At 42.7% G+C, this 24,934-nt stretch overlaps 1 protein-coding gene across 8 annotated transcripts in view; it reads right to left on the reverse strand.

Moving 5' to 3' along the window:
* Positions 1-24,934, reverse strand: part of AUTS2 (activator of transcription and developmental regulator AUTS2) — a 1,004,882-nt gene that overhangs the window by 594,577 nt on the left and 385,371 nt on the right. For all 8 annotated transcript variants that reach the window (XM_087957493.1, XM_026672356.2, XM_087957503.1 and 5 more), the window contains one exon: positions 19,426-19,527. In XM_087957493.1, the coding sequence (XP_087813619.1) occupies positions 19,426-19,527 (102 nt within the window). The remainder of the gene's footprint in view (positions 1-19,425; positions 19,528-24,934) is intronic.

Raw genomic sequence — 24,934 nt, forward strand, 5'->3', positions numbered from 1 at the left:
ATCTAGAACAGGGGTGTCAAACTCAAGGCCCCAGGGCTGGATTTGGCTAACGGGATGCTTAGATCTGGCCCAGGAGGGCCACCCTGGAAACAATGAAGGAAACAATGGTGCCTCTGCCAGCAAAAATGGAGCTTTGCGAGGACTGCACATGGCTCTCCCGAACTCCATTTTAACTGGTAGAGGATTGTAGGAGGCCATCACATCCAAAATGGAGCTTGGGAGCCTGTTTTTGAGGGCAGAGTGCTTGGGCCACTACAGGCATCCCAAACATGAGTGACGTCAAGCTGGCCACCCCCCCTCCCAAGGTCAAACACAACCCTGATGTGCCCGTCAATGATATTGAGTTTGACACCCCTGATCTAGAAAATACCTATCTAATCTTTTCTGTCTGCTCTCTCGCTCTTTCCAAGAGCTTGGAAAAAGAACTGCAACTAATCAAATTAATAACACTGACACAAATTGACCAATAGTCTTGACTGTGGTTGAAGACACTTTTATCTGTTTATTTCCTAATTTATTTGGGAGTTTGCTAATACAGTGAAGTGAGTGAAACAAGTGCTTTTATTGGGTTGCCATGGCCTTAAACTTCAGTTAATGCTATTATCTCAACCACAGGCAAAGTCAGTGTCTCAGAGAGCCACATGGGGTCACAACTATCATCTTGACTTTTTGGACTCCCTCCCTCCTTCCCTCCCACTCTCCCTCCCTTCCTTCCAACAATGACTGACACATGTCACCTAGGAGAGTTTATAGTTGTAGAAGAACTTGAATCTGAGAACTGCCAGTTGTTGCCCAAAATTAACTACTGTGTTATGGACCTGCTGGACTTGTCTTTTGATGATGAGGAGGGTGGAAAAGAAAACACAGGGGCATCGAGGGATAATGGTCCTAGAGGAGCTGTTTACAGCAGTGTTGGAACCAATCTTCAAATAGACCCCTTGTAGATATGTTTTATCTATTTGACTCTAGCTTTCAAAGAGTTCCTGAATATTTATCGGTTTCCTATCCTTCTCTTTTCTCCCATCTTTTTAAACAGAGAAGGATTTTTCCCTGCTACTCAGGGTCTTGATATTATTTGATGTCACAATTATTTTTGGATGGTTGGGATTATAGTGAGATTACTACAGGAGGCAGAACCCAAACATGCAGCTTTCTTCCATAAGAGTTTGTAGCAACTGTTAACCAAAATGGGTTTCTTAAATCTAATAGGGAGTTAATGTGCCCATTTTAGAACTTAATCCTTCTTTAAAATGCAAAAAACTATGTAGTTAAGAATCACATGCCTATCACTGGCACGGATTTCCCAGGTTTTCCAAAGTCTGGCCTTTCAGCAAAATAGAGGTAGTCCTCAATTTACAACCATTCATTTAGTGACTGTTTGAAATGAAAAAAAAGTGAGTTATGATCATTTTTCACACCTACAACTGTTGCACGCTCATTTGATCAAAATTCAGATGCTTGGTAACTGGTTCATATTTATGATGGTTGCACTATCCTGAGTGCTGTGGCCTGTCAGTTGCCGGCCCCTCCAGCAGCCAAATCATATGAGGAGGCTGCATGGGATTCAGGGCCAGCATCAAGGCAATCTGAGAGCTCTGAGGGGGAAGAGGGAATGGAGCTGGCAGAGAGAGAGAGAGAGAGAGAGGGAGGGAGGGAGGGAGGGAGGGAGGGAGGGAGGGCGGGGGAGCCTGGGCTGTCTGTCAGCCCTCAGATGGAGAGTCAACAGCCTCCAACTCTGGAGGTGGCTGATGAGGAAGAGAAGGAACAGCTGGGTCCAGTGCCTGACACGCAAATGCACAGAAGGCAGAGGAGAGGAGGGCAGTGGAAATCTATGGGCTGATCCTTGGGACTTAAGTGCCACCACTGCTAACAAAGCCCCACCCTGTGGGGATAAAAGGCAGGGAGCGGAGATGAATAGATGTGGCAGACAACTATTCATCTCCCTGCTGGACAGACTTGTTAGCCTGCTGTGTGTGTGTGTGAGAGAGAGAGAGACGTTTTGCCAGGGTTGCTGGCGCTCCTAATCAAGGGAACATTTGTTTAACTACAGAGAGTTTGTCATGTTTGGGATCCGGGTCAGAACATGGGGTCATGTAATCATCTTTTGTCACCTTCTGATGAGCAAAGTCAATGGGGAAGCCAGATTCACTTAACAACCATGTTACTAACTGAACAACTGTAGTTTGGAAGGTCGTAAAATGAGTCTCACTCAGCAATGGAAATTTTGGGCTCAGTTGTAGTCGTAAGTCGAGGACTATCTGTACTCTTCCAGGGGGAAAAAAACCCTTCATATTAAACAATCCAAATCAATCATCTAAATGGTTTCTTGGTGAATATCCCAGATTGTGTTTATTGTTTGTTTTTCACCCTGTTGGACTTTTCTTCTGAACATGCTTTCTTTGATGCCCATTGTATCAACAAACCCTTTTCTCTCTCCCCTACTGATGAAGACATGATCTTTTTACAGCCAACCAATGACAAAGGCAAGCTCAGTTGTGATAAAAAAAATGATTAATCAATCATCTTAGCCCAATGCCTGTCATTTACAATTTAGGGCTTGTGATGTGGCAGCCTCTGACTGTCTTGCTCCAGATTCAGAAGCAAAGCATATTTTATTTATTTATTTGATTTGATTTGTCAATCGCTTACAAGATGATAGGTATAAGAATAAACATGAGCAAGAATACAGGAAATAAGTATGGATAAATGGGGACAATAGAGCAGGGATATTAGGTACGATTGTGCACTTATGCACGCCCCTTACAGACCTCTTAGTAATGGGGTGAGGTCAATAGTGGATAGTTCGAGGTTAAAGGAGTGGGGGTTTGAGGATGTAACAACAGAGTCGGGTAGTGCATTCCAGGCATTGACCACTCTGTTGCTGAAGTCGTACTTTCTGCAATCAAGTTTGGAGTGGTTTACATTGAGTTTGTATCTGTTGTGTGCTCTTGTATAGCTGTGGTTGAAGCTGAAGTAGATTGTATAGTACCAGGGAATCCCAAAGTTGTAGATTATGCAGGGAAGCTTAAAATAAAATCAGGAACAAGGTTGTGGTCAGTGGCGCGATTCAATCGGTGTAACAACTGGTTCGATTGAGCGCATGCTTTGCGCCCCAAATACACCCTCCGCACGCATGCACAGCGTTTTAAAAAGCCCATTTTCAGCTCTAATACTTACCTTCTACTGCAGCCCCAGTAAGTAAAACAGCTGAGGCGCAGCAAACCGCTCTGCTGCGCGAATCAGCTGTGCTCTAAAAAAACGAAACAAAGCACAGGAAAGAGCAGGGGCGGGTGGGTGGGGCCAAATGCTCACCGGAACTACCAGTTCGCTCGAACCGGTTTGAACCGGTAGAATCCCACCCCTGGTTGTGGTAAACCATCTCTGTATTGCTGCAAAGCAAACTAGAAGTATGTGCTTGTGAAGTCATCCCGAGTTGAGTTCAACTTCAAAGACTCTTTATTCCTTTTTTCCCCACTAAAGATGATGTCCCTGAACAAAATAGATTGTTGGGGGAGCAGAGCTCTTGCAGATTAAAGTTCTGCCACATATAAATTATACAGCTGTGTGATATTTCGCTTACACGTAATAAATCAGTGACAAGGGAAGTGGTGAATTGTGGTCTTTCCTCCAAAGCTGTCGCAAAGTTATAAATGCAGCCTGAAGCCGCCTGGTTCTGCCTGTGTTCTTTCCTTTGATTTAAGAAGGTTGAAATCCCACCGTTCTCTTACTTGGTCTCATAACTGAAATCGGCACATGGAGGATTGCAGGGGTCAGATAGAAATTATTTTTATTTATTTTATTTATTTGATTTGCCAATTGTTTACAAGATAATAAGTATAAATGTATACATAGTTGTGAATACATGAAATGGGTACATATAAGAAAAATAAAAGAATAAGAGAAACAATAGGACAGGGACGGTAGGCACGTTGGTGCGCTTATGCACGCCCCCTACAGACCTCTTAGGAAAGGGGTGAGGTCAATAGTAGACAGTCTAAGGTTAAAGTTTTTGGGGTTTGGGGAAGAAACTACAGAGTCGGGTAGAGTATTCCAGACATTGACCACTCTATTGCTGAAGTCGTATTTCCTGCAATCAAGTTTGGTGCGGTTTACTTTGAGTTTGTATCTATTGTGTGCTCTTGTGTTGTTATGGTTGAAGCTGAAGTATTCATTGACAGGTAGGACATTGCAATGTATGATTTTATATACCATGCTTAAAAAAATGCCCCCAAAGTGCTTTTTTTTTTTTCAAGAGGCAACTGGACTTTCTGATTTTTCTTTTGAAGACATTTCACTTCTCACCCAAGAAGCTTCTTCAGCTCTGACTGGATGGTGGGGAATGGAAGGATTTATACTCCTTGCAGACAGCTGGACATTTGCATTCTTTTAGAGGGTCATTAAGGTCACCTGGAGGTTTATCTGTGTCATCAGGGTCACCTGAGTGTTGCAAATGAATGTGGAGCCTTCTTGGAACTGTTGAAAGGACCGTGTTGTAGATTGGAGATAGATGGTGTCGCACCCCTTTCCCTCGGTTGAGGGGGGGCGGTAAGCCTTGTGGTGACCACAAATCACACATTGCTCTGCAATTGAGTCTTTTCCCTGCTTTCAATCTGATTGCTGCTGGTTTTTCTCCTTTTCGGAGGTAACCCAACATAGAATGAGTCTTGATGGCATGGTTGCCTGGTCAGCGATTGGTACATACTTCTCTGGCCACAGTCTCTACCAGCAGGAACCACAGATCCAGAAGGATGGCTGCGTCACAGAATAGTTTCTTTCAGTGAAACCCGACTCTGCCAAAAACAACTAGCAGGGCAATGATTCTAGAGCAGTGATGGCTAACCTTTTCTGCACCTAGTGCCTAAAGTGTGTGCGCACCCCCAAAGTGCAATGCGAGCACGTCCCCTGTGCATTAGTGCACATCCCCCGCATGTGCGCCCCACCCCCACACATGCCCTGCCCCCCATGCATGCCCCCCACCCCCTGCACATGCACGGCAGAGACCTGAAAATCAGCTAGTCGGCAAGAGGTGCATGCGCGCATGTACAGCAGAAAGAAGGCCTTCTCCATGGAAACTCCCATATCATGAAATTCTTTGTCCTGGACAGAGTCCCCTCTCTTCTGACATTCAAAAAGAGGTTAAAATCTTTCTTTTTAAGCACTTTATACCTAAGCTACACTCAGGTCCAAGAAGCAAGAATGACACATGGAGTTACTTAAGAGTACTTTCTTTTATTGAATTGAGTTGAGTTGAACTGAACTGAACTGAATTAAATACTGTGTTGGTGGTGCAGTGGTTAGAATGCAGAATTGCAGGCTACTTTTGACTGCCAACTGTCAGCAGTTCGAATCACACCGACTCAAGGTTGACTCAGCCTTCTGTCCTTCTAAGGTCAATAAAATGAGGACCCAGATTGTTGGGGGCAAGAGGCTGTATACCACTTAGGGAGGGCTGTAAAGCACTGTAAAGAGGTATATTGGTCTATTGCTATTATTTGGTCAAGTGTGATTAGACACACAAGGAATTTTTCTCCAGTGTAGAAGCTCTCAGTATACACGCAAAACAACAGAATAATGATAATACTATTGTTATTGGTTTTAGAAATCTTATCTATCTTATTGATATTATTCTTTGCCTATAGACAGAATCTTCCCAGACTAAAGCAACCAACTCAGGGGTGTCAAACTGGCAGCCTGCAGGCTGGATCCGTCATGCTCAGGCCACGCCCACCCCAGCTCCACGAATGGAAAAAAACATCGCAAAACATCACGTGACAGCAAGGTGACCCAGCGAGTTTGACACCCATGAACTAGCTGCATAACCCTAGATATACTCTGTTGAAATGCGAGGGAGTGGCCATCTTAACTCTCTCCCTACCTACAAATTTTCCAAACTCCACTGGAAACATTCCCTCCCTCCAGGGGCTCTAAACTACATTCCACTACAGCTACATTTAGGGAACTATTCTATTCTAATTTCATGATGAAGGATTTCATTACTAAGTACCTGAAGCTATCGGATGTCTTTTTGTATTATTTTTAGACTGTACACTCTCCAGGATCTTATAAAAAGAGATAGTATAGAAAGCTTTTAAATACATGAATGCATGCGCACATCCAACATCTTGTCATTCCAAGCCCAATCTGATGCAGGCTTGTTAAAAATTCAACTGAAAGTATTAATTTAAAAGGATAGCTTGGGGCTAGACTATTCCCCCCTATACTTTCCCACCCAGAGACAGATGTCTTCTAAATTCCCTCTTCAGCTAGTCTTACCTAGTCAAGTCAAGAGAAGGAAAGAGGGAGGAGGGGAAGAAAGGAGGTGGAGGAGGGAAGGGGAGGGGAAGGAAAAGAGGAAAAGGAAGAGGCTTTTGGTGTTGGCACCCCCTCCGTACAATGCCTCTTCCAGAGAAAGACACCTTGCATTGATTACCTGATCTCTCCAAGCATTTGTAGAACCACTTAGTTGACTCGGGGCTTTATTGCTGTTTCCATGGGATGCATCTATAGGAACATTTTCTCAAAAGAGGACAGATGATGAAAGCAGCAAACTCTGTCCTTCTTTATACAAGCGCTATGACTCACATGCATGTATCAAAAGAGCCGAACATGCGTCATGCCATTGCAATGTTGCTTTTGTTATTTTAATAGTTCTGCAGATGCTGTTGCTTTCCAGTAATTTCTTGTTCATGCATAGCTGCTTTCATCAACTAGGATTTTCTCCAACTCCTCTTTTAAATATTTGCCTTGGGTCAGTATATGCACACATATGGGAAGAAAAACATGCACACACACACACACACACACACACACACGTCTAATTTGATTTAAGTGATGGCATATCTGTTCATGAGTGGTCTGAAACTACAAAGGGTAAACAAATAACATCTGGGTGAGTTCTTTAATAAGACACGTCTTCAAAGAAGTGTGAAGAGAGCTTCCATCTTTCCACCAAAAACAAAGATCCAGACATAATTCAGTACTGAATTCATAACTGATTACACTTTCAGCCCAAATTTGCCATACACTTTATCAGTAATAATTTAGTTTAACCCAGCTTGAACCGTAAACAAATCTCGCACATCCTGAATCACTGTTTGCTTGTTTATGATGCTTACATGTCAACCATTTCCAGTTTTAGGTGATTAACAATGTAAACAAATATAATAACCCTCAACCCAAATTAATAACCAATGCAAATTCTGGAGCAGCAGTGGCATCTCAGTATTTTCTCTCTCTCTCTTTTTTTTTTCTTTTTTTCTCTCTCTCTCCCTCCCTCCCTCCCTCCTCTCTCTCTCCATCCCTCCCTCCTCTCTCCCTCCCTCCCTCCCTCCCTCCCTCCCTATCTATATCTATCTATGTATCTATGTATCTATGTATCTATGTATCTATGTATCTATGTATGTATCTATCTATCTATCTATCTATCTATCTATCTATCTATCTATCTATCTATCTATCTATCTATCTATCTATCTATCTATCTATCTATATCTGCACTTCCATCCATCTATCCAATTTAGAATCCTTACAGGTGGATGTATTGAAACCTTCCAAGGAAAGTTCCCAATTGACACAAAAGCTCTCTTATCCACCTGTCATCTGCTCCTGAAATAGGAATTAGAAGTTGTATAATAAGAAGGACTCAAGCTGTGGACCACTCCTGAATGGCAGAATTCAGTGATGGAATTTTCCTGGAATCCTTAGGACCACAACACCAAAACCATTTTATTTCGAAGAATGAATGTCTGTTCTTCGCCATCCAGATCCTGAGAGTTTCTAAGCACTGGATCAGTACTTTCATATGCTTCCTGTTCAACCTAGGATGAGAAGTAAAGCTGGGTATCACTTGCGCATTGATGATACCGAACCCTTTGTTAACGGATGGCCCCCTCCAGCAATTGAATGTTAAAGTGAATTGGAGAAAGGACAGAATCCTGAGGCCTTCTTACAAAGCAGAGATCACCAGGAAATTCTCTCCACGCCATTGCTTCTGATTGGAACTGACCCTTCAGTAGGAGGAAAATAATTGCAAGATATTTTTTCCCCGCTATCATGTTTTGAGTAATAAAACAGTGTGATCTTCCGAGAACATCCAATTCCAGTCCACTTCAACTCGCTGATGCCTAATGTGTCAATGGGTAGCGATGTCATCTGTCATTGTGCTGAGTGTTCCTACCTTCAAGCTTGTTATATTCCATCTTCCTGCTGTTAGTCAGTCTTTGAAGGTCCGGGTTTTCTTTTCCTGCATGGCATCTTCAGCAACTAGACATCCCAAAGGCTTTAATCTAGCCACATCATAATCAGCATTAGTTCTCTGAAAGATTCTGAGCTCTTTCTCGGTAGCATCTTAAAATGACATCCAACCGGAGGGGACCAACTTATGACACTAGTATCAATCATGGTATCTTGTATGTCCTTGTAGTCAGAGGTGATATCCAGCAGCTTCTGACCAGTTCTGGAGAACCAGTAGCAGAAATTTTGAGTAATTCAGAGAACCGGCAAATACCACCTCTGACTGGCCTCACCCCCATCTATTCTCTGCCTCCCGAGTCCCAGCTGATCGGCTGGGTCTTCTTTTGTTGCCCTGAACAGGAGAATGGAGCTGGAAAGCAGGTTAGTGGAGTGGGGAGGGAATGGAGATTTTACAATATCCTTCCCCTGCCACGCCCACCAAGCCACGCCATTCCCACCAAGCCATGCCCTCAGAACTGGTAGTAATTTTTTTTTTGAATCCTACCACTGGTTGTAGTCTTCTTGGTAAAATTCAGGAGTGATTCACCATTGCCTTCTCCTGCTCAGTATGAAATGAGGCTTTGCCATTTTCTACCTTCAGCATCTTCCTATATCGCTGTTGCCTAAGACAGGTGCCTGCTTTCAGTACTTAAAACGACCCTGCTGGTATTAAATTACTGGTATTATAACCTCTTAACATACACTCCTGGTGTTACTAATAAAGGAGAATATTTGTAGCTCAGGGTTGACATGAGGGGTCCTTGGTGCTCTCTGAGCTAGCTTGTTTTCTTGCAGACGATATACTGTATATAAAATCCAGGTCAATCTCCAACTGAGTATTTTAGATTTTGCTGATCAGTTGGTTATTTTTATCTCCCTCACCCCATCCTACTCATATAATTCAGGTAAATATTTGGGCCTGCTAAATTTTCATGACTGAATCTGAATGGCTGAATCTCCTCTTTTATTCTCTAAATATCTGTTCTTAAAAATGCAGCCTTCAAGGTAATAGCACTCTATTCTGCTTAGATGAGGTGTGTCCAACCTGCGGCCCAAAGGCTGCATATAGACCTGTATAGCTAATAATAATCTCTCTCTCTAGATAAAAGCCAAGTACCACTCACTCATCATGAAATCTCCAGAACCGTAAAGCCTACAAGCTTGAAATTTGGCACGTATGTTCCTCTTGGCTTCTAGGTGCTCGTTAAGAAAGGATTTTTCGAAATGACCATCAGATCATTTCTATTTCTTAATACAGTAATTAACACTCTATGCTAAGGAGTTCTACTCTCCGTCCCCACCTGAAAAGAACTCTGTTCCAACTGCCAGTTGCCTTCTATTAACGCGCTCTGATGCTAAGGAGTTAGACATTCTACTCCACCTGAAAAAAACTACTACCACCTGAAAAAAACTCTCTTCTAACTGCCAAACCAAAATGTCTACGCATTCCACCTATGGAACTGCTTCCGATTCAAGGCGGAGGGAGCAATATTCCCTTATGTGTTTTCAATCACTGACCACCACTGAGCCAACGGATTGTGAACCAGATTTCTCCTGCATAGCCCAATCACATAGTGTCGTTACAAAGCACGGGTATCCAGCTAGTGCTATATAGATTTGTACAATGATTATATTATATATTATACTTACCTGATGGGGACATATAAGGACCCCCATCCCACCCCCCAAATGGGCATCTGTGATATCACCAGTTAATCTTTAACCTGGAAGTGCTTTTCTGCTCCCAACACAAGAGCAGCAGCATCTACTCAATGCCCTTAAATCCAGATCCTTTCTCTACCTCCCCTTTCTGAACCTGGCTTTGAAAAAAGCTAACTCTGGCCCTAAATAGAGCCATAGTTGGTGAATTCTTGTGTGGGACATATCCAGGAAATCTGAGTTCAGAAAATCCCCAAAGAAGAGAAGAGCAAACCAAATGACACTTACAGTATGTATTATTGCTAGGAAAACTACCATGCCAAAAAAGGTTTCTATCAGAGTTTAACAGTATGGAGCCCTACGGTGAAGCATCTTTCAGTCTAGTTCCACACAGGAACTTGGGTTGCTTTGTGATTCTCTCAACAATCATTCACTTCAGCTCCCTGATGTGAGATACCTGTTCAAGCCATGCAACCTGCTGCTTTAGAAATGAGAGTGAAGAGCGTCAAAAAGATTTTAAAAGGGGGATATATCAGAGGCTGAACATGAATCCTGCCCACAGTATAGTCTGCAAGAAATTATCCCTAAAAGGGACAGCAAATGTGCTGATCTTAGCTCTTGGAGATCCCTTCTGGAAGCTAAGAAGCTAAGAAATATTATAAAAGGCAATTGCCTTCCCTGTAAAACAAGACAATATCTTCTAAAGCTTAACCTGACATTTAGGTTCATTGTTGGTCATTAGATTTATATCCCACTTTCCATGGCCAAGCTCAGGATAGGACATAAGCCAGGCTCAGAAAGAATTGATAAGCTCACAGTAGCCAGGAACTTCTGTCACTCCACAGGTATTTGCAGGGCATGTCAAAAGTCAGGACAATGGCTGCAATGGTGCAACCCTAGTATGGTACATGTAACACCACTTTAATGTGAGCTTCACCAGTTGCAATCTGCTTCTGGGTGCAATTGAAGGTGTTGGTTATCACTATTAAAGCCAATTAAGGCATGGGTCCAGAATTTCTGAGGAACCATCTTGCCCCAATGGGACTGGTCTGCCCCAACTGCGCCAGCAGAAAGGGTCTACTGTGGACCCCATCAGCCAAGGAATTTCAGCTGGCAGGGTCTAAGGTAAGAGCCTTTCCTGCTGTGGACCACTCTTTGGAACACCTTGCTGCTGGAGGCCAGCCTTCTGGTCTTCCAAAGCAACCTTAAGTCTTGCCTCTGCCAGTTGAGATGGGACCCTGATGGAGGTGCTTTACACTGGAGGGGGTTGGTGCAATGACAGGGAAATGACTATCTCCTCTCTCCACTCAAGCTTGTGACTTTTTAGTCTAATCGAGTCCTCTGTAATTTTAATTGTTCTTGTATTTGTCGTCGTTCTTACATTTATTTATTTAGTGAATAATATGATTTATTTTTATACATACAATAAATAAATAAATAATATATATTTTATGAGCATCACACACCGAGGCTTCAAACACACCATTGGAGATGGCATTTTGACACCTTTTACCATACCTGTAGATTCCTCCATGTATAGTTGAATCTAGATTTAAATCTGAATCTCCCAAGTCCATGTCCAACACATTAGCCTTTATATAGCAAAGGACTGCTTTCACATATCATGTCAATATTTTTCCATTTATATTTAATAATGTTTTTCCAGTGCCAAAAAACCCAAGAAAGATATGCAGTTACTTCTGAGTACTTTCCTTTATTGTTCCTCACCTACAGAAAGAAATCTTGCCAAACTAAAGCAATTACTTGCATCATTACAGATAATTCTCTGAGAACTTCTAAGCAGGAGCAATCTTAGCTCTCTTCCTTCCAGTCAAACGGTCTACCCTTCATTCTCTCTTGGTCCTCTGGAATGTAGCTGCTCCCTCCTGGGAATCCAGGCTACATTCCACCACAATCGTCTATGGAGATTCTCAAGTCATCCAGGTCATGGTTGTCCCAAAGATGCTTTTCAAAAGGCAATGGGGCTTCCTTTGTTTTTCTTTGAAGACATTTCGCTTCTCATCCAAGAAGCTTCTTCGGTTCTGAAGGAAAAGCTTCTTGGAAGAGAAGCGAAACATCTTCAAAGAAAAACAAAGAAAATCCAGTTGTCTTTTGAAAAAGTACCTTTAGGTTCCATCACAATCAGTTTTTCATTCTTTCTCCGCAGATGACCCAAATAGATGACCAAAACAAAAATGTGTAGCTCCTACCGTGTTTCTCCAACAATATGCCCCCCGCAATAGGAAGACCCAGCATGTTTTCTAGGCATAAAATGAAATTAAGCCCCTTCCCCCAAATTTAGGCCTAGTTTAAAACATGCAAAATTGGGGGGAGGAAGGCGGGGGGCAACTTGCCATTAGGAGTCCCCCACGGGCAGCTACGTCTCACCATCAGCTGCTCCTAACAGCTAATCATGGTGGAGCACGGAGGGCTCCCTTACCCCTCCCTTACCTGGGTCAGCAGGCGGGCGGCGTTGGCATGGATGTCTGGCAGCGTTTCAGCCGCTTCTCAGGCCTCCGTAGCTTCCACGGTTCCCACCGGTGCTGGCGCCTCTCTCGCCAGTGCCGTCTCCAACACCAGCGTCTGAGTCACTCCCGCTTTTTCCCTGTCCCCGTAACAACAGGAAATTTTTTTTGAGGTACCTGGGAGCACCGCGCGCTGCATTTTGGTTTAATCCCGAGCGGCTGGGTGGGCATGAGAAGAGCCAAGCGAGCATCTCTGCTGCTGCTACCCTTGGTGCTCCAGCCTTGGGCTCTGCAAGTTTGCAAAAGTCCCAGTGCGCATCCCGTTCCTGCATTCCAAGTGCCCAGGCCGAGCTGCAGCTGTCCCTCTCTCACCAGTGCCGTCTCCAATAACAGCGGAAGCAGTGGTGGGAACCATGGAAGCGTTTCAACCGCTTCTTGAGTGGGGGAGCCACCTCCGTAACTTCCACGGTTTCCACCGCTGCTGCCGCTGTTGTTGGAGATGGTGCTGGTGGTGAGAGAGGGACAGCTGCAGCTCGGCCTGGGCACTTGGAATGCAGGAACAGGATGCGCACTGGGACTTTTGCAAACTTGCAGAGCCCGAGGCTGAAGCACCAAGGGTAGCAGCAGCAGAGACTCTCGCTCGGTTCTTCTCACACCCACCCAGCCGCTCGAGATTAAACCAAAACGCAGCACGCGGAGCTCCCAAGTACCTCAAAATGTTTTTTTCCCTGTTGTTATGGGGACGGGGGGAAAGCGGGAGCGACTCAGATGCTGTTGTTGGAGATGGCGCTGGTGCACGGGGGGAAGAAATTAATTCACCCCCAAAAGACGTCCTAGCTGTTTTTTCAGGGCTCAAAAAAAAAAAAAAAAAAAAGGCCCGGCCTTATTTTGTGAGAAACACGGTATCTATTTTTACTTTGCATAGGATTTCCTTCCCTGAGCATTAAGAAGTAATGTAATTCCAATGTAGCACTAAAAGCAGAATTTGTTATGTTATGCTAAGATATCATGTGGTTTATTTGGTTTTAGATTAGCATCCTAAGCATGCTTCCCATTCAGGGCTTACTAACTAGATAGAGTGTGATTAAATAATCTACTACTTAATATAATGCCAGTCATAAATTTTTAGTATCCCACTGCAATATCCTATAGCATTTTCCATATTTTATTACCTCCAGCAGCCATTTTCCAGTACTCCATTAGCAAATTCCATATTATACTAGAATATTTGAGAACTGATGTGTATCTATAAATAAAGCCTTTTTTTAAAAAAAAGAAGCAGCTTTGAAAAGAGAAGAGTAGAATGGGGGAATGAGACGAAGCTCCGGGAGAAATGAATGAAAATGCAAGTAATTCAGAGGGTTTGGGAAGACAAAGTTGGGTGGAACTGAATTCCTGGATGAAGGAAACAGAAGGAGCAGCCATCTTGCCTCCAAGCAAAGTCTCGAGTGAATGAATTCCACTGCAGGCGAGGTTTTGATGAGGCGAACTTGGTGACAGTGCTCCCTGCTTTACATAAGGATGGAGGGGGAGAGAACTGACAGCTCCAACATCTTCAGAGCCCCAGGGCAGTCTTATCCAGAAAGCAGAAAACAAGTTGTCAGTCCCACAAAAGCAACACAAATGGAAATACAGCAAGGAGGAGCTGGAGGTTGAGAGAGAATAAGAAGAGCAAAGCAAAAGGCCAAGGTACTCTGCATGAACTCATCCCCTCGATGCCAAATGCTGTTGGCTAATTAATTGGCCTTAGTCTACCACAGGGTAAATTTTTTTCTGCCTATACATTTTTTTTCTGAGAATGCCTCTCCTTCCCTTTCACTCTGTCAACCTCTCTCCCCGTGTGCTGCAAATAGAAGGATGGGAGATCAGAATCAGAATAGAGCTGGAAGGGACCTTGGAGGTCTTCTAGTCCAGCCCTCTGTTCAAGCAGAAGATCCTATGCCATTTCAGACAAGGGACTGTGCAATCTCTTCTTAAAAATCGCCAATGATGAAGCACCCATCACGTCTAAAGACAAGCCGTTCCACTGGTTAATTGTCCTCACTTTAGGAAGTTTCTCCTTAATTCCAGGTTGCTTCTCTCCTTGATTAGTCTCCATCCATTTTTTCTTGTCTTGCCTTCTGGTGCTTTGCAAAATAAGTTGACCCTCGCCCTTCTTTGGGGACAGCCTCAAATACTGGAATACTGCTATTGTCCTCCCAACCCTAGTCCTTCTTTTCTCTAGACTGGCCATACCCAAATCCTGCAGCCATTCTTCATATGTGTTAGTCTCTAGGCCTTTAATCGTCTTAGTTGCTCTTCTTCGCACTTTTTCCAAAGTACAAAATCCATCAAAATCAAATCCATCTTTGGTAAGAGCTGCAACCTGTTTTCTGAATGGAGGCTAGTTTTAATGCTTAGGTCAAGGAATGTCTCCTAACTGAATATACTGGTAGTGCTCAATTTATAACCATTCTTTAGTGACCGCATTGCAACACTATTAAAAAAAGAAAAGGCTGGTCCTCATACTTACAACAGTTGTAGCATTCCCATGGTCACCTGATCAAAATCCAGGTGTTGGGCGACTAGCATATGTTTACAATGGTTGTAGCACCCTGGGGTCATGTGACTGCCACAAGCAAAGTCAATGGGGGAAACTGGATTTGCTTCACAACCACATGATTCACTTGAAAACTGTAGTGATTCATTTAACAACCATGGCAAAAAAAAGGTTGCAAAGTCGGGCGTGACTCACTTAACAATTGCAATGGAAATTCTGGTCCCAACTGTGGTCATAACCCAAGGACTACCTGTAATCCTTGCTATTGGGTTTTTTGCCACTTAACCAGCCAACAGCTGATATAGTATATCTTTTAGAACTAGGATAGAGATTTAAAGCCATAATTCACCTGCCGCCCTTAGGAAAGTTGGATATCTACAATGGCTACTACAACCACAGTCTGCTCCAAATATGCCTACTGACAGTATTGACTGCCAGTAGACATATTTTCACTCTCGTAAAGTCACCTCTACTAACAAGCTATTATCAGTCTATGTTTCTTTTCGTGTCACCTTTGGCACATCTCAGTGGCTCATTATATAGTGGTGGTTAAAAGCACAAATGCCATGAAAGACAGTGCCCATTGGAGAAAATTTCATTGCCTGGGTCAAGCCACTGCCAGAAAGCAGAGCTGTGGAGGATGTTCCTTCCTACTTTTCTTACTATAATTCCAGCAATTTTCCTACCCTAATCACTGATTCATTAATCATCCATCCATCCATTTTATAGATTGCTATTTTTATGTAGATGAATACTCAACTCCAAATGGTTTAAGGATGAGTATGTGTGAGATTGTAGGGATGCTGGGAAAATAATGGAAGGAGGGTAGACATGAATTCTCAAGAGGCAGAAGGTCAGTTGTTGGCAGGTTATCTGACAAAGGACAGCTCAGTCCTGATTAGTGTTTCAACCTTAGCAATTTTAAGATGGTCAACCTTCAGCTCCCTATATTCCCCAAAGGAGAAAAGGTGGAGGAAACACGAAGATGGAGAAGGTGGAGGAGAAAAGTAAAGAAGGGAAGGGAAGGGAAGGGAAGGGAAGGGAAGGAAGGGAAGGAAAGGAAAGGAAAGGAAAGGAAAGGAAAGGAAAGGAAAGGAAAGGAAAGGAAAGGAAAGGAAAGGAAGCCTGAAATAATATTTTCTTTGGAGCCTGAGAGATGTTATTGAGGTGAATTAAAATATTGTTTATAGGGAAATAAAAATTGATTAAACAAATTCGCACTTCCATTTCAGCTTCTCAGGATTTACCAGCATCCTTGGTTTTGTTTTTCCCTACACCGCTCTCTTGCTTTGTTTGCCAGGCTGATTCCTCTGTCTTCCTGTGTTGTCTTTTAAATTCAGGTCCAACCCTTTCCCAAGACTATGAGTAAAACTGACACGAGGCATCAAGTCAGACTGTTGGGCAGACTTCCAGGAAAACCTTCTCCAGTCATGCCAACTCAAGTTCATTTCATCAGAGGGGCCGGCAACTGAACTTGGGTGAGAGGATTTTGCCGGCCATAACTAAAACTAAACGTCTTTCTGGGAATAAATGAAAGTTGCAACTGTCAGTGAGTATTTTTTTTTTTACTGTAACAACTAGGGAAGTTATTAAACAAGACACAGCCCTAAATATAGTAGAAGCAACGTTCAGTCTTGGTGTCTCTTTCTTCCTTTGGTATGGCCTAACACAGGGGTGTCACTCAAGGCCCAGGGGCCAGATCTGGACCACAGGGCCAACTTGGAAACAGTAAAAGATTGGCCCATGGTACCTCTGAAAGCAAAAATGGAGCTTGCAAGGGCCCATGCGCAGCTTTCCCAAGCTCCGTTTTCACTGGCAGAGGGCTGCAGGGGGCTGTTGCAGCTGAAAACAGAGCTCGGGAGCCTGTTTTTGCTGGCAGAGTGCTCGGACCACCACAGGTGCTCCCCAACACAAGTGACATCATGCTGGCCATGCCCCCCCAGCCACACACACCTGCCCCCCTAACCTGATGCGGCCCTCAATGAAATCGAGTTTGATACCCATGGCCTAACAGGATGATAGCTTCAAACTTTGAGTCTGGAGGAGCAATCTTCACAATGCTATTGCACTGTACTGCACGAAGGGAAGTCTTCTTCCAATAACACCTGTCTAGTTAATAAGATTGTAAAACAGACTCATACCAAGTCCCTTTCTCAGGAACTGTTATAGCAATAGCCCTTAGACTTACAGTACTTATATACGGCTACACAGTGTTTATAGCTGTTTACAGGCCTCTTTAAGTGGTATAGAGTCAGCCTATTGCCCCCAACAATCTGGATCCTCATTTTACTGACCTAGAAAGGATGGAAAGCTGAGTCAACCTTGAGCCGGTGAGAATCAAACTGCTGGCAGTCAGCAAAATTAGCCTGCAATATCACTGTCTAACCACTGCACCACCATAAGTGTATATTGCTACTGCAAATGGACGCCATCAAAGCTGACAATTGCCAGAGTACAGAACAACTGAAAGAAGCTTTTCTCTTCCAACCCATAGAATAACTGACTTCACCCTCTGCTATCAGACACATTTTCTATTTCTCTTAATATTCCCAATAATGGGACCACAGCACATTCTCTCTTGTACCCACCCTCCTTCCTAGACAAGCTACAAAGAAAAATGATATCCATGCAAGAGGTAGGCTATTGATGTTATAATAAGCACCAAATTTAAAATTGTAGTTCAGAACTAATTTTTCCTTTAAAAAATAATTAAGACAATCTGTACTTCAGCAGGAGGAAAACCTAGATTATTTGTTTTAGCTTGGTTAGCAAGATATTTATCTCATTATAAAGGCTTGTTAAGTCTCTCAGTCAATGTTACTAGTGAGCTGGAGATCTCGGGAGTTTGGAGAAAAGCAGATTTAAATTTCTGCAAAGCAGGCACATGATTATTATTAGCAGAAAGACTGCCAACTGCTCCAGCTGACATTGTCCTTTATGAGTATGGATTACAAGTTTCCACGCCATATTTATCCCAAAGCTATCAGTTATTGTGATTTTAATGCTACTCTTACAACTTTGTTTTTCCAAACCTTAACCATTGAGATCATGGCCAAGCCAACATTTACCCAGACCCAGTACTTTTAATTTTCAATTTTGTCTGGAAAGAATTACTGTTTTCCCCCAACTTATCATTGGTACCTCTGCTGACAGATGTTTTTTAAAAGACCTTGGGCTCCATGGTTATTTCCATAACTTCATTCTTACAAATGCCAGTTGGCTGCATTCTTATTGGCCCAGGACAGGACTCAATCCTCTCAATCAATTGCTAGAATTAAGAGGACATATACTAAGGGAAGTTGCTTTGTTCTCTAGGAAACATATGTGTTTTGTTACTGTACACACATTAACAATTTGTGAGGGACATTCCATGAAAAAGAGGAGAAGGTTCCCACTGGGTCACAAAGGTTCGTCTATCCAACATACAGTGATACCTAGGTACTCAGCTGCTTTGAAACTCATCAAAGTTGGTATTCAACACATTTTGATGTGAAAATGTTGTTCTGGTATTCATTATTTGTTAATACTCAACACACAAGCTCGAATTTGTCGGTATCAGCTGTCTTGTGACTCACTACATTATTCCTTATGGGAAAAAATTGTTTGGTACTCATTGTTTTTGGTTCTCATCGCACCTCCTGGAACCAATGAACGATGAGTACCAAGGTACCACTGTATTTCATCCTGTTCAAATCAATATTGTCTCACCAAGAAGATACAGTACAAGGCCGCATCTCACCAGTGTTGATCATTTAAAACTGATTTTCTAGGGCAGGTTACATTATATCTGACATTTAGCTCTCATGACTGATAAACATTCATAGATTGCTTCCTCCCAAAGGAATAGACACATGGTGCTCAACTTATGGCCACAATTGGGACCAGAAAATTTGATGTTGAGTGGTGCAATTAAGCAAGACATCATATGACAACAACTTATATGACCTTCCCTGGTAGCTTCCCTATTGACTTTGCTTGTCAGAAGCTGCCTGGAAAGGTCACAAATGACAATCACATGACTGCAGGGTGTTGCAATCGTTGTAAGTGTGAGTTGGCTGCTATACACCCAAATTGTGATCACATGACCCCAGGGACACTGTGCCAGGTAAGTTTGAAGACCTGTCATAAGTCACTTTTTTCAGCACCATTGGAATTTATAACATGAATGGTCGTAAGTTGAGGACCATCTGTATCTCATTTACTTTTGGAGTCTCCCATCTAGGTGAGTAGGGACACTTCTTCCTCAGTGTTTCAGTTCATCATGTCCATCAATCAATATCCCATAATGTTCCCTTTAAACCACGGGTGTCAAATTGGTGGTTTGTGGGCCGATGTGTCACATGCAGGCCACGACTACCCTAGCTCCATGAAAAAGTTAACCATTTGCAAAGATACCCTTGGAAATAACTCTGAGGTTGGGTCTTTAGCATCTGGAGTGCCAGTCTTTGACTCATAGGGTTTTTTTTTCTTCCCCAGACTGGGTTAAATGTCCATCTAAGAAGTATTGAATGCAGTAAAAGTTACACTTACGTCACTGAGTCTCTCTCTCGAACTGCTCCGACGAAAGCCTTTCGATTCTCCGCTTGCACTTTCACTGTCACTGTCTCGGCAGCTGTTTTGCCCTGGATTAAGCTGCAGAACAAAAGTAAGAAATGAAAGTTTACAGTCTGTCTAAGAAAGATATTTGAAGGCATCCATTCTAGCCTGGAGATTAAAGCACGTTGGTCGCTCTATCGAACCATTTCTTGTTTTGGACCCAGTAATTTTGTTGCCTAAGGCAAGAGGCGAAATAGCATCCACTCACAGATGTTAATTGAAACTTTTTCCCCCCCAACTTTAATAATGATAAAGTATTATCCAGCAATCTGAGCATAGTTTGAGGGTGAAAGGAAGCTTATGTGGCAGACTCAGATCTATCCACTCTGCCTGAGATACCTGTGATTCCGAAGCACTATTCAGGATCACCTGAGCACACAGATAAACCTCCAAGTGGTCTCTCAGAGGGAGTGCTAATGACCAGATGACTGCAAGGAATATAAATAGCAATAGCACTTAGACTTATATACCACTTCACAGGGCTTGTTAGCCTTCTCTGAACGGTTTATCCCCAACAATCTGGGTCCTCATTTTACCGACCTCAGAAGGATGGAAGGCTGAGTCAACCTGGAGCCTGGTGAGATTTGAACTGCCAAATTTCAGGCAGCGGGCAGGCAGCAGAAGTAGCCTGCAGTACTGCACTCTAACCACTGCATCGCTGTGGCTCATGGTCCTTCCATTCCCCACTGAAGAAGCTTTTGGATGAGAAACAAAACATCTTCAAGGAAAAACAGAGGAAGTCCAGTTGCCTTTTGAAAAAGCACCTTTGGTACAACCATGGTCTGGATGACTACAGACTTGTGTTCCTCTTGCTTCCTGATAGACCAGCTCTGGACTTGGGCAAATGTGACTGAGCACGTGGAACTAAATTCTGATAGTCCACTTTCATCGCTGATACCACTAGACGAAATCTCTAGGGCTCGCTGCCTTAGAACAGTGAGGAAAATCCTCAGGGATGACCCACGCCCTGGTCAGCATTTCTTTACCCTCCTACCATTGGGAAGGAGATATAGGAGCATAGCCAGCCACACAAACAGGCTAAAGAACAGTTTTCATCCATGGGCTGTCAGACACCTGAATGCAAAATAACATCACAACTATGTAATACGACAGACTTGCGGGGCCAGCACAACCAGAGGTGGTATTCAGCAGCTTCTGACTAGTTTTGGAGAACCGACAGCAGAAACTTTGAGTAGTTCGGGATATTACCTCTGACTGGCCCCGCCCCCATCTATTCTCTGCCTCCCAAGTCTCAGCTGATTGGCTGGGCCTTCTTTTGTTGCCCTGCACATGAGAACGGAGCTGGAAAGCAGGTTAGTGGGGTGGGGGGAGAATGGCGATTTTGCAATAACCTTCCCCTGGAGTGGGGTGGGAATGAAGATTTTACAGTATCCATCCCCTGCCATGCCCACCAAGCCATAGTCACCAATCCACACCATGCGCACAGAACCAGTATTAAAAAAAATTGAATCCCACCACAAAAATTGAATCCCACAACATGCAATATGTTCACATTGGTGCAATAGGATTGTGTGTTTGTTAGTATGATTCACTGGGTTTGGGATTTTCTGTCTTTCACTGGGAGTTGCATTGTGTGTGTGTGGGAGTACACTAAGGGAGGCTCAGTTGTATACAGGTTGTGCATTGACAATAAAGGTTTGAATTGAATTGAATGTATTCACATTAAACTCTGAAGAAATGCTGCTTTGTTCTTGTCATATAATTCCCCAACATGTTTCTACATCTAAGGACCAAATGGTGGCTGGTGACAACAAACAAAAGGAAGCATAAACATCTTCACTTCTGATAATGTTCCTGAAGTCTTAATCACCACTTTCTCATCACACATTTTGTACCCCATAGAAACTTTGGGTAACATTAATCAACTGCTTGACTGTAATCTGGAAACAGTGCAATTTAGTGATCAAGTATGTGCTCTGCACACAGAAACATTCATATTTAATTGTTGGGATTTCAAGAAAATGCTGGAAAAACTCTTGCCAGGAAATCTGATAATCCACTGCCAGATATTACAGACAACCCCAGATTAGATGCCCAATCAGAACTACGTTCTTTCATAAAGGATTTTGTGATTCAAATTGTGGGATGCAATCAGAGGCTAAGTGCCAGTGAATTCAGTGCAATATCCAAGGAGGCAGGTATTGGGTTGCATTTTTCATCATGGAGAAAAGCTACCTAGGCAGTCACTAAAGAGTCGACAATGACTTGATGGTATGTAATCATCATCATCACACTAGGGAACATAACATATCAGGGAGTATTTCAATTTGGGTATCCGTTCACAGCTTCGATCATGCTTTGAAATTATGACTCAAAGTTGTAACCTCCAAATGCACCTCCATCCCCAAATACAAATACTTGCCCTATAGCAGGGGTGTCAAACTCGAGGCCCAGGGACTGCATCTGGCCCATGGGGTGCTTAGATCTGGGCTGCGAGGCCACCCTGGAAACATCAGAGGACTGGCCTGCAGTGCCTCTGCAAGAAAAAATGAAGGGCTTCCTGAGGTCCATTTTTGCTGGCAGAGGGTTGCAGTAAGTTGTCACAGCCGAAAATGGAGCTCAGGACCCTGTTTTCACTGGCAGAGCACTCAGGCCACCACAGGTGCCCCTGACAACAAGTGATGTCAAGCTGGTCACACCCACCTGGCCATACGTGGCACACCCACCCTGGCTATGCCCACCACGGTCCCCCAAGGTCAAACACAACCTTGATGTAGCCCTCAATGAAATCGAGTTTGACAACCCTGCCCTATAAATATAAATTGCTCAGATTTCATTAACAGATCCTCCATCAACCAGCCTATTTTGATTCTATGACCCTACACTAGAATGCTCTTGTACAGAAGCAAGCTTCTTCATAATACACCAACAAACGATCTGACATTTTGCCATTCAGCTAATTGGGAACAAATAAATAGACAGATGGATGCTTCACCACCAAGTTATAGACAGTAAATATCATTTCAATCCACTAGTCCCTGACCACAATGAAAATTAAACATACAAACCACCCATTCATATGCAATTATTTCCTCACAAGTACTGTAATCTGGCTTTTTAAGCTTTTCAAATATACTCAAAGACCCTGCTTTCTTTCTAGCATGACTGGCTAAAATAGCTTTGCACACAATTTAAGCATATGCATGTATAATCAGGTGGAAACTTCCAGAGAAATACGACGAACTGAAGATGTCTCTGTAAAAGCAAAACTGATGTCCATGGCGAAGACTACAAAACCAGTCACTGGTTAGTTGGAACCTCTCTGGATAAAGAGAGGGCAGGAGATCACCCACATATTCTCTGAATAGCTGCACTTTGCAAGGAGACCAAAAGACAGTAATTTTCCATGGGTTTGACTGCTGGGAGACAACAGGATCAGCAATCTTGTGAACAACCATGACAAAACCTTTTAAAGCAGTGCCCCCCAACCTTTAGGGCTATGGGGAGGAGGGCATGGTTCTGCATGCTACCTAAATCCCGCGCATACATAGATGAAGCTTCACTCACTTGCACTTGGTTCCTATTGGGCAGTTAATGGCCTGGGATTTGCGGACCCCTGTTTTAAGGGACCCCAGGTTCATAAATCTTACTTTCTACTAACTTTTGAAAAATGCCTATTAACTATCTTAAAGCTATTAGAGACCTTCCAAACAGTACTTTGGGATAATGGGTGAATTTATGTTGAACGCTAAACAAAAGAAAAATTAATTATAAGCTTAAGAAAGAAATTGAAACACAGAGCAAAAAGCTAAAGCAATTTCGACCTAACAAAGTTATACACAGATTAAAGATCCAGATAAATTTGGTCTATTGACTTTTACTACAAGATTTTAGAATTAATTATAAAAATAATAATAAAAGGCTTCTCGGGGAAAACAGATTTGTTTTGGTTGTTGCAAGTTGCTAAATCATTTTATGCTTTTAAAGACTGGATACTAGATGGGATGAAAATTTCTAAGAATGAGGGGAAAATACCAACCTGCTTTTATTTATTGAGACCTAAAATGATGCACAATGATGAATGCCATGATGGATTTGCCCACTCATCAAACTTAGAGATACCCCAAAGCAAGCAAAATACTGGTCTATCTGTTAGTTTATAATCTAATAACTCCATTACTAGGTGTATGCAGAATCCTGGCCATTCTTAGAAATAAAATTTATGCTTGAAGATGTTTTGCAGAATACTAACCTATCATTTTATTTAATTAGAAGAATGTTTAAAATGAATTAGTTAGGTGAAGAACCTAATGAGCTTGCTACTCTGGAAACCCCATTTCTAGAAGAAGAAAAAAAAGCTCTTTTTGAGCAGCTTTAGTTTTCTGTTGAGCGACTTTTTTGTATTGAGTTTTTTACCACAACAAGAGCAGAAAAGCCAGTTAGTAAGAAGCTGTCCATGGTGCTGAATTCCATGACTTCTACTTAAGAGATTAGGATAATTAGTAAGAGGCAGAAAATGTCCTTGGACTGCAACAATTAAAAGTCATGTCCTTGAGCTCTTGACCAACATCTAAGAAATGTTTCTCATGGAACTTACAGTAGCTTTCAATTCTGAATACATAAAGAGATTGTATAAATCAGAGTGCTACCACAAAGAAGACATACTTCCTATATATCATCAGTGATATTTCCAATCATAGTACAGGGGTCTCCAACCTTGGGTCCTTGAAGCCTGGCGGACTTCGACTCCCAGAATTCCCCAGCAAAGCTGGCTGGGGAATTCTGGGAGTCGAAGTCCGCCAGGCTTCAAGGACCCAAGGTTGGAGACCCCTGAATATGACATACATCTACAATCATTAAAAAGCCTCTGAGAGTAAATTCAGAAAATTCTTGTGTTATGATTGTTATTTCATTCAGACATATTTAAGGCAGTCATTTGCTGGATAGATGAGGAGCATGGTGGTTTGAATGCAGCATTGCAGTCTAATTCTGCTGACTGTCAAGGGTTTGATCCTTACTGGCTCAAGGTTGACTAAGCCTTCCATCCTTCTGAGGTCAGTAAAATGAGGACCCAGATTGTTGGGGGTGATAAGTTGACTCTATAAACTGCTGAGCGAGGGCTATAAAGTGATATGAAGCCGTATATAAGTCTAAGTGCTATTGCTATGATTCAAACAGAGGAGGCACACAACAGGAATTTAGCCTGAAATCCTATTAAGATAGCCACTTCTGAATTGAGAAAAATCCCCAGGATGCAGTGACTATAATATACCATAATATTGTAATAAGTTTGTTTTCTCTGAGAAACGTCCCAAGACAGAGTTATGAAATAGATGTCCAACCCACAGTCCATGGGCTGCATGCGGCCCTGGACAGTTAGTAATGCAGCCCCATGAAATGTAAATGTTTAACATTATTATGCAATTTTAGTTATATTTATTCAAATTAACTATATTATATATTGTATACGCAGCTCAAGACA

The sequence above is a fragment of the Notechis scutatus genome, chromosome 1 (assembly GCF_049901735.1).
Source record: "Notechis scutatus isolate UNSWTSFEM ecotype Mainland chromosome 1, rNotScu1.2, whole genome shotgun sequence".
NCBI lineage: Eukaryota > Metazoa > Chordata > Lepidosauria > Squamata > Elapidae > Notechis > Notechis scutatus.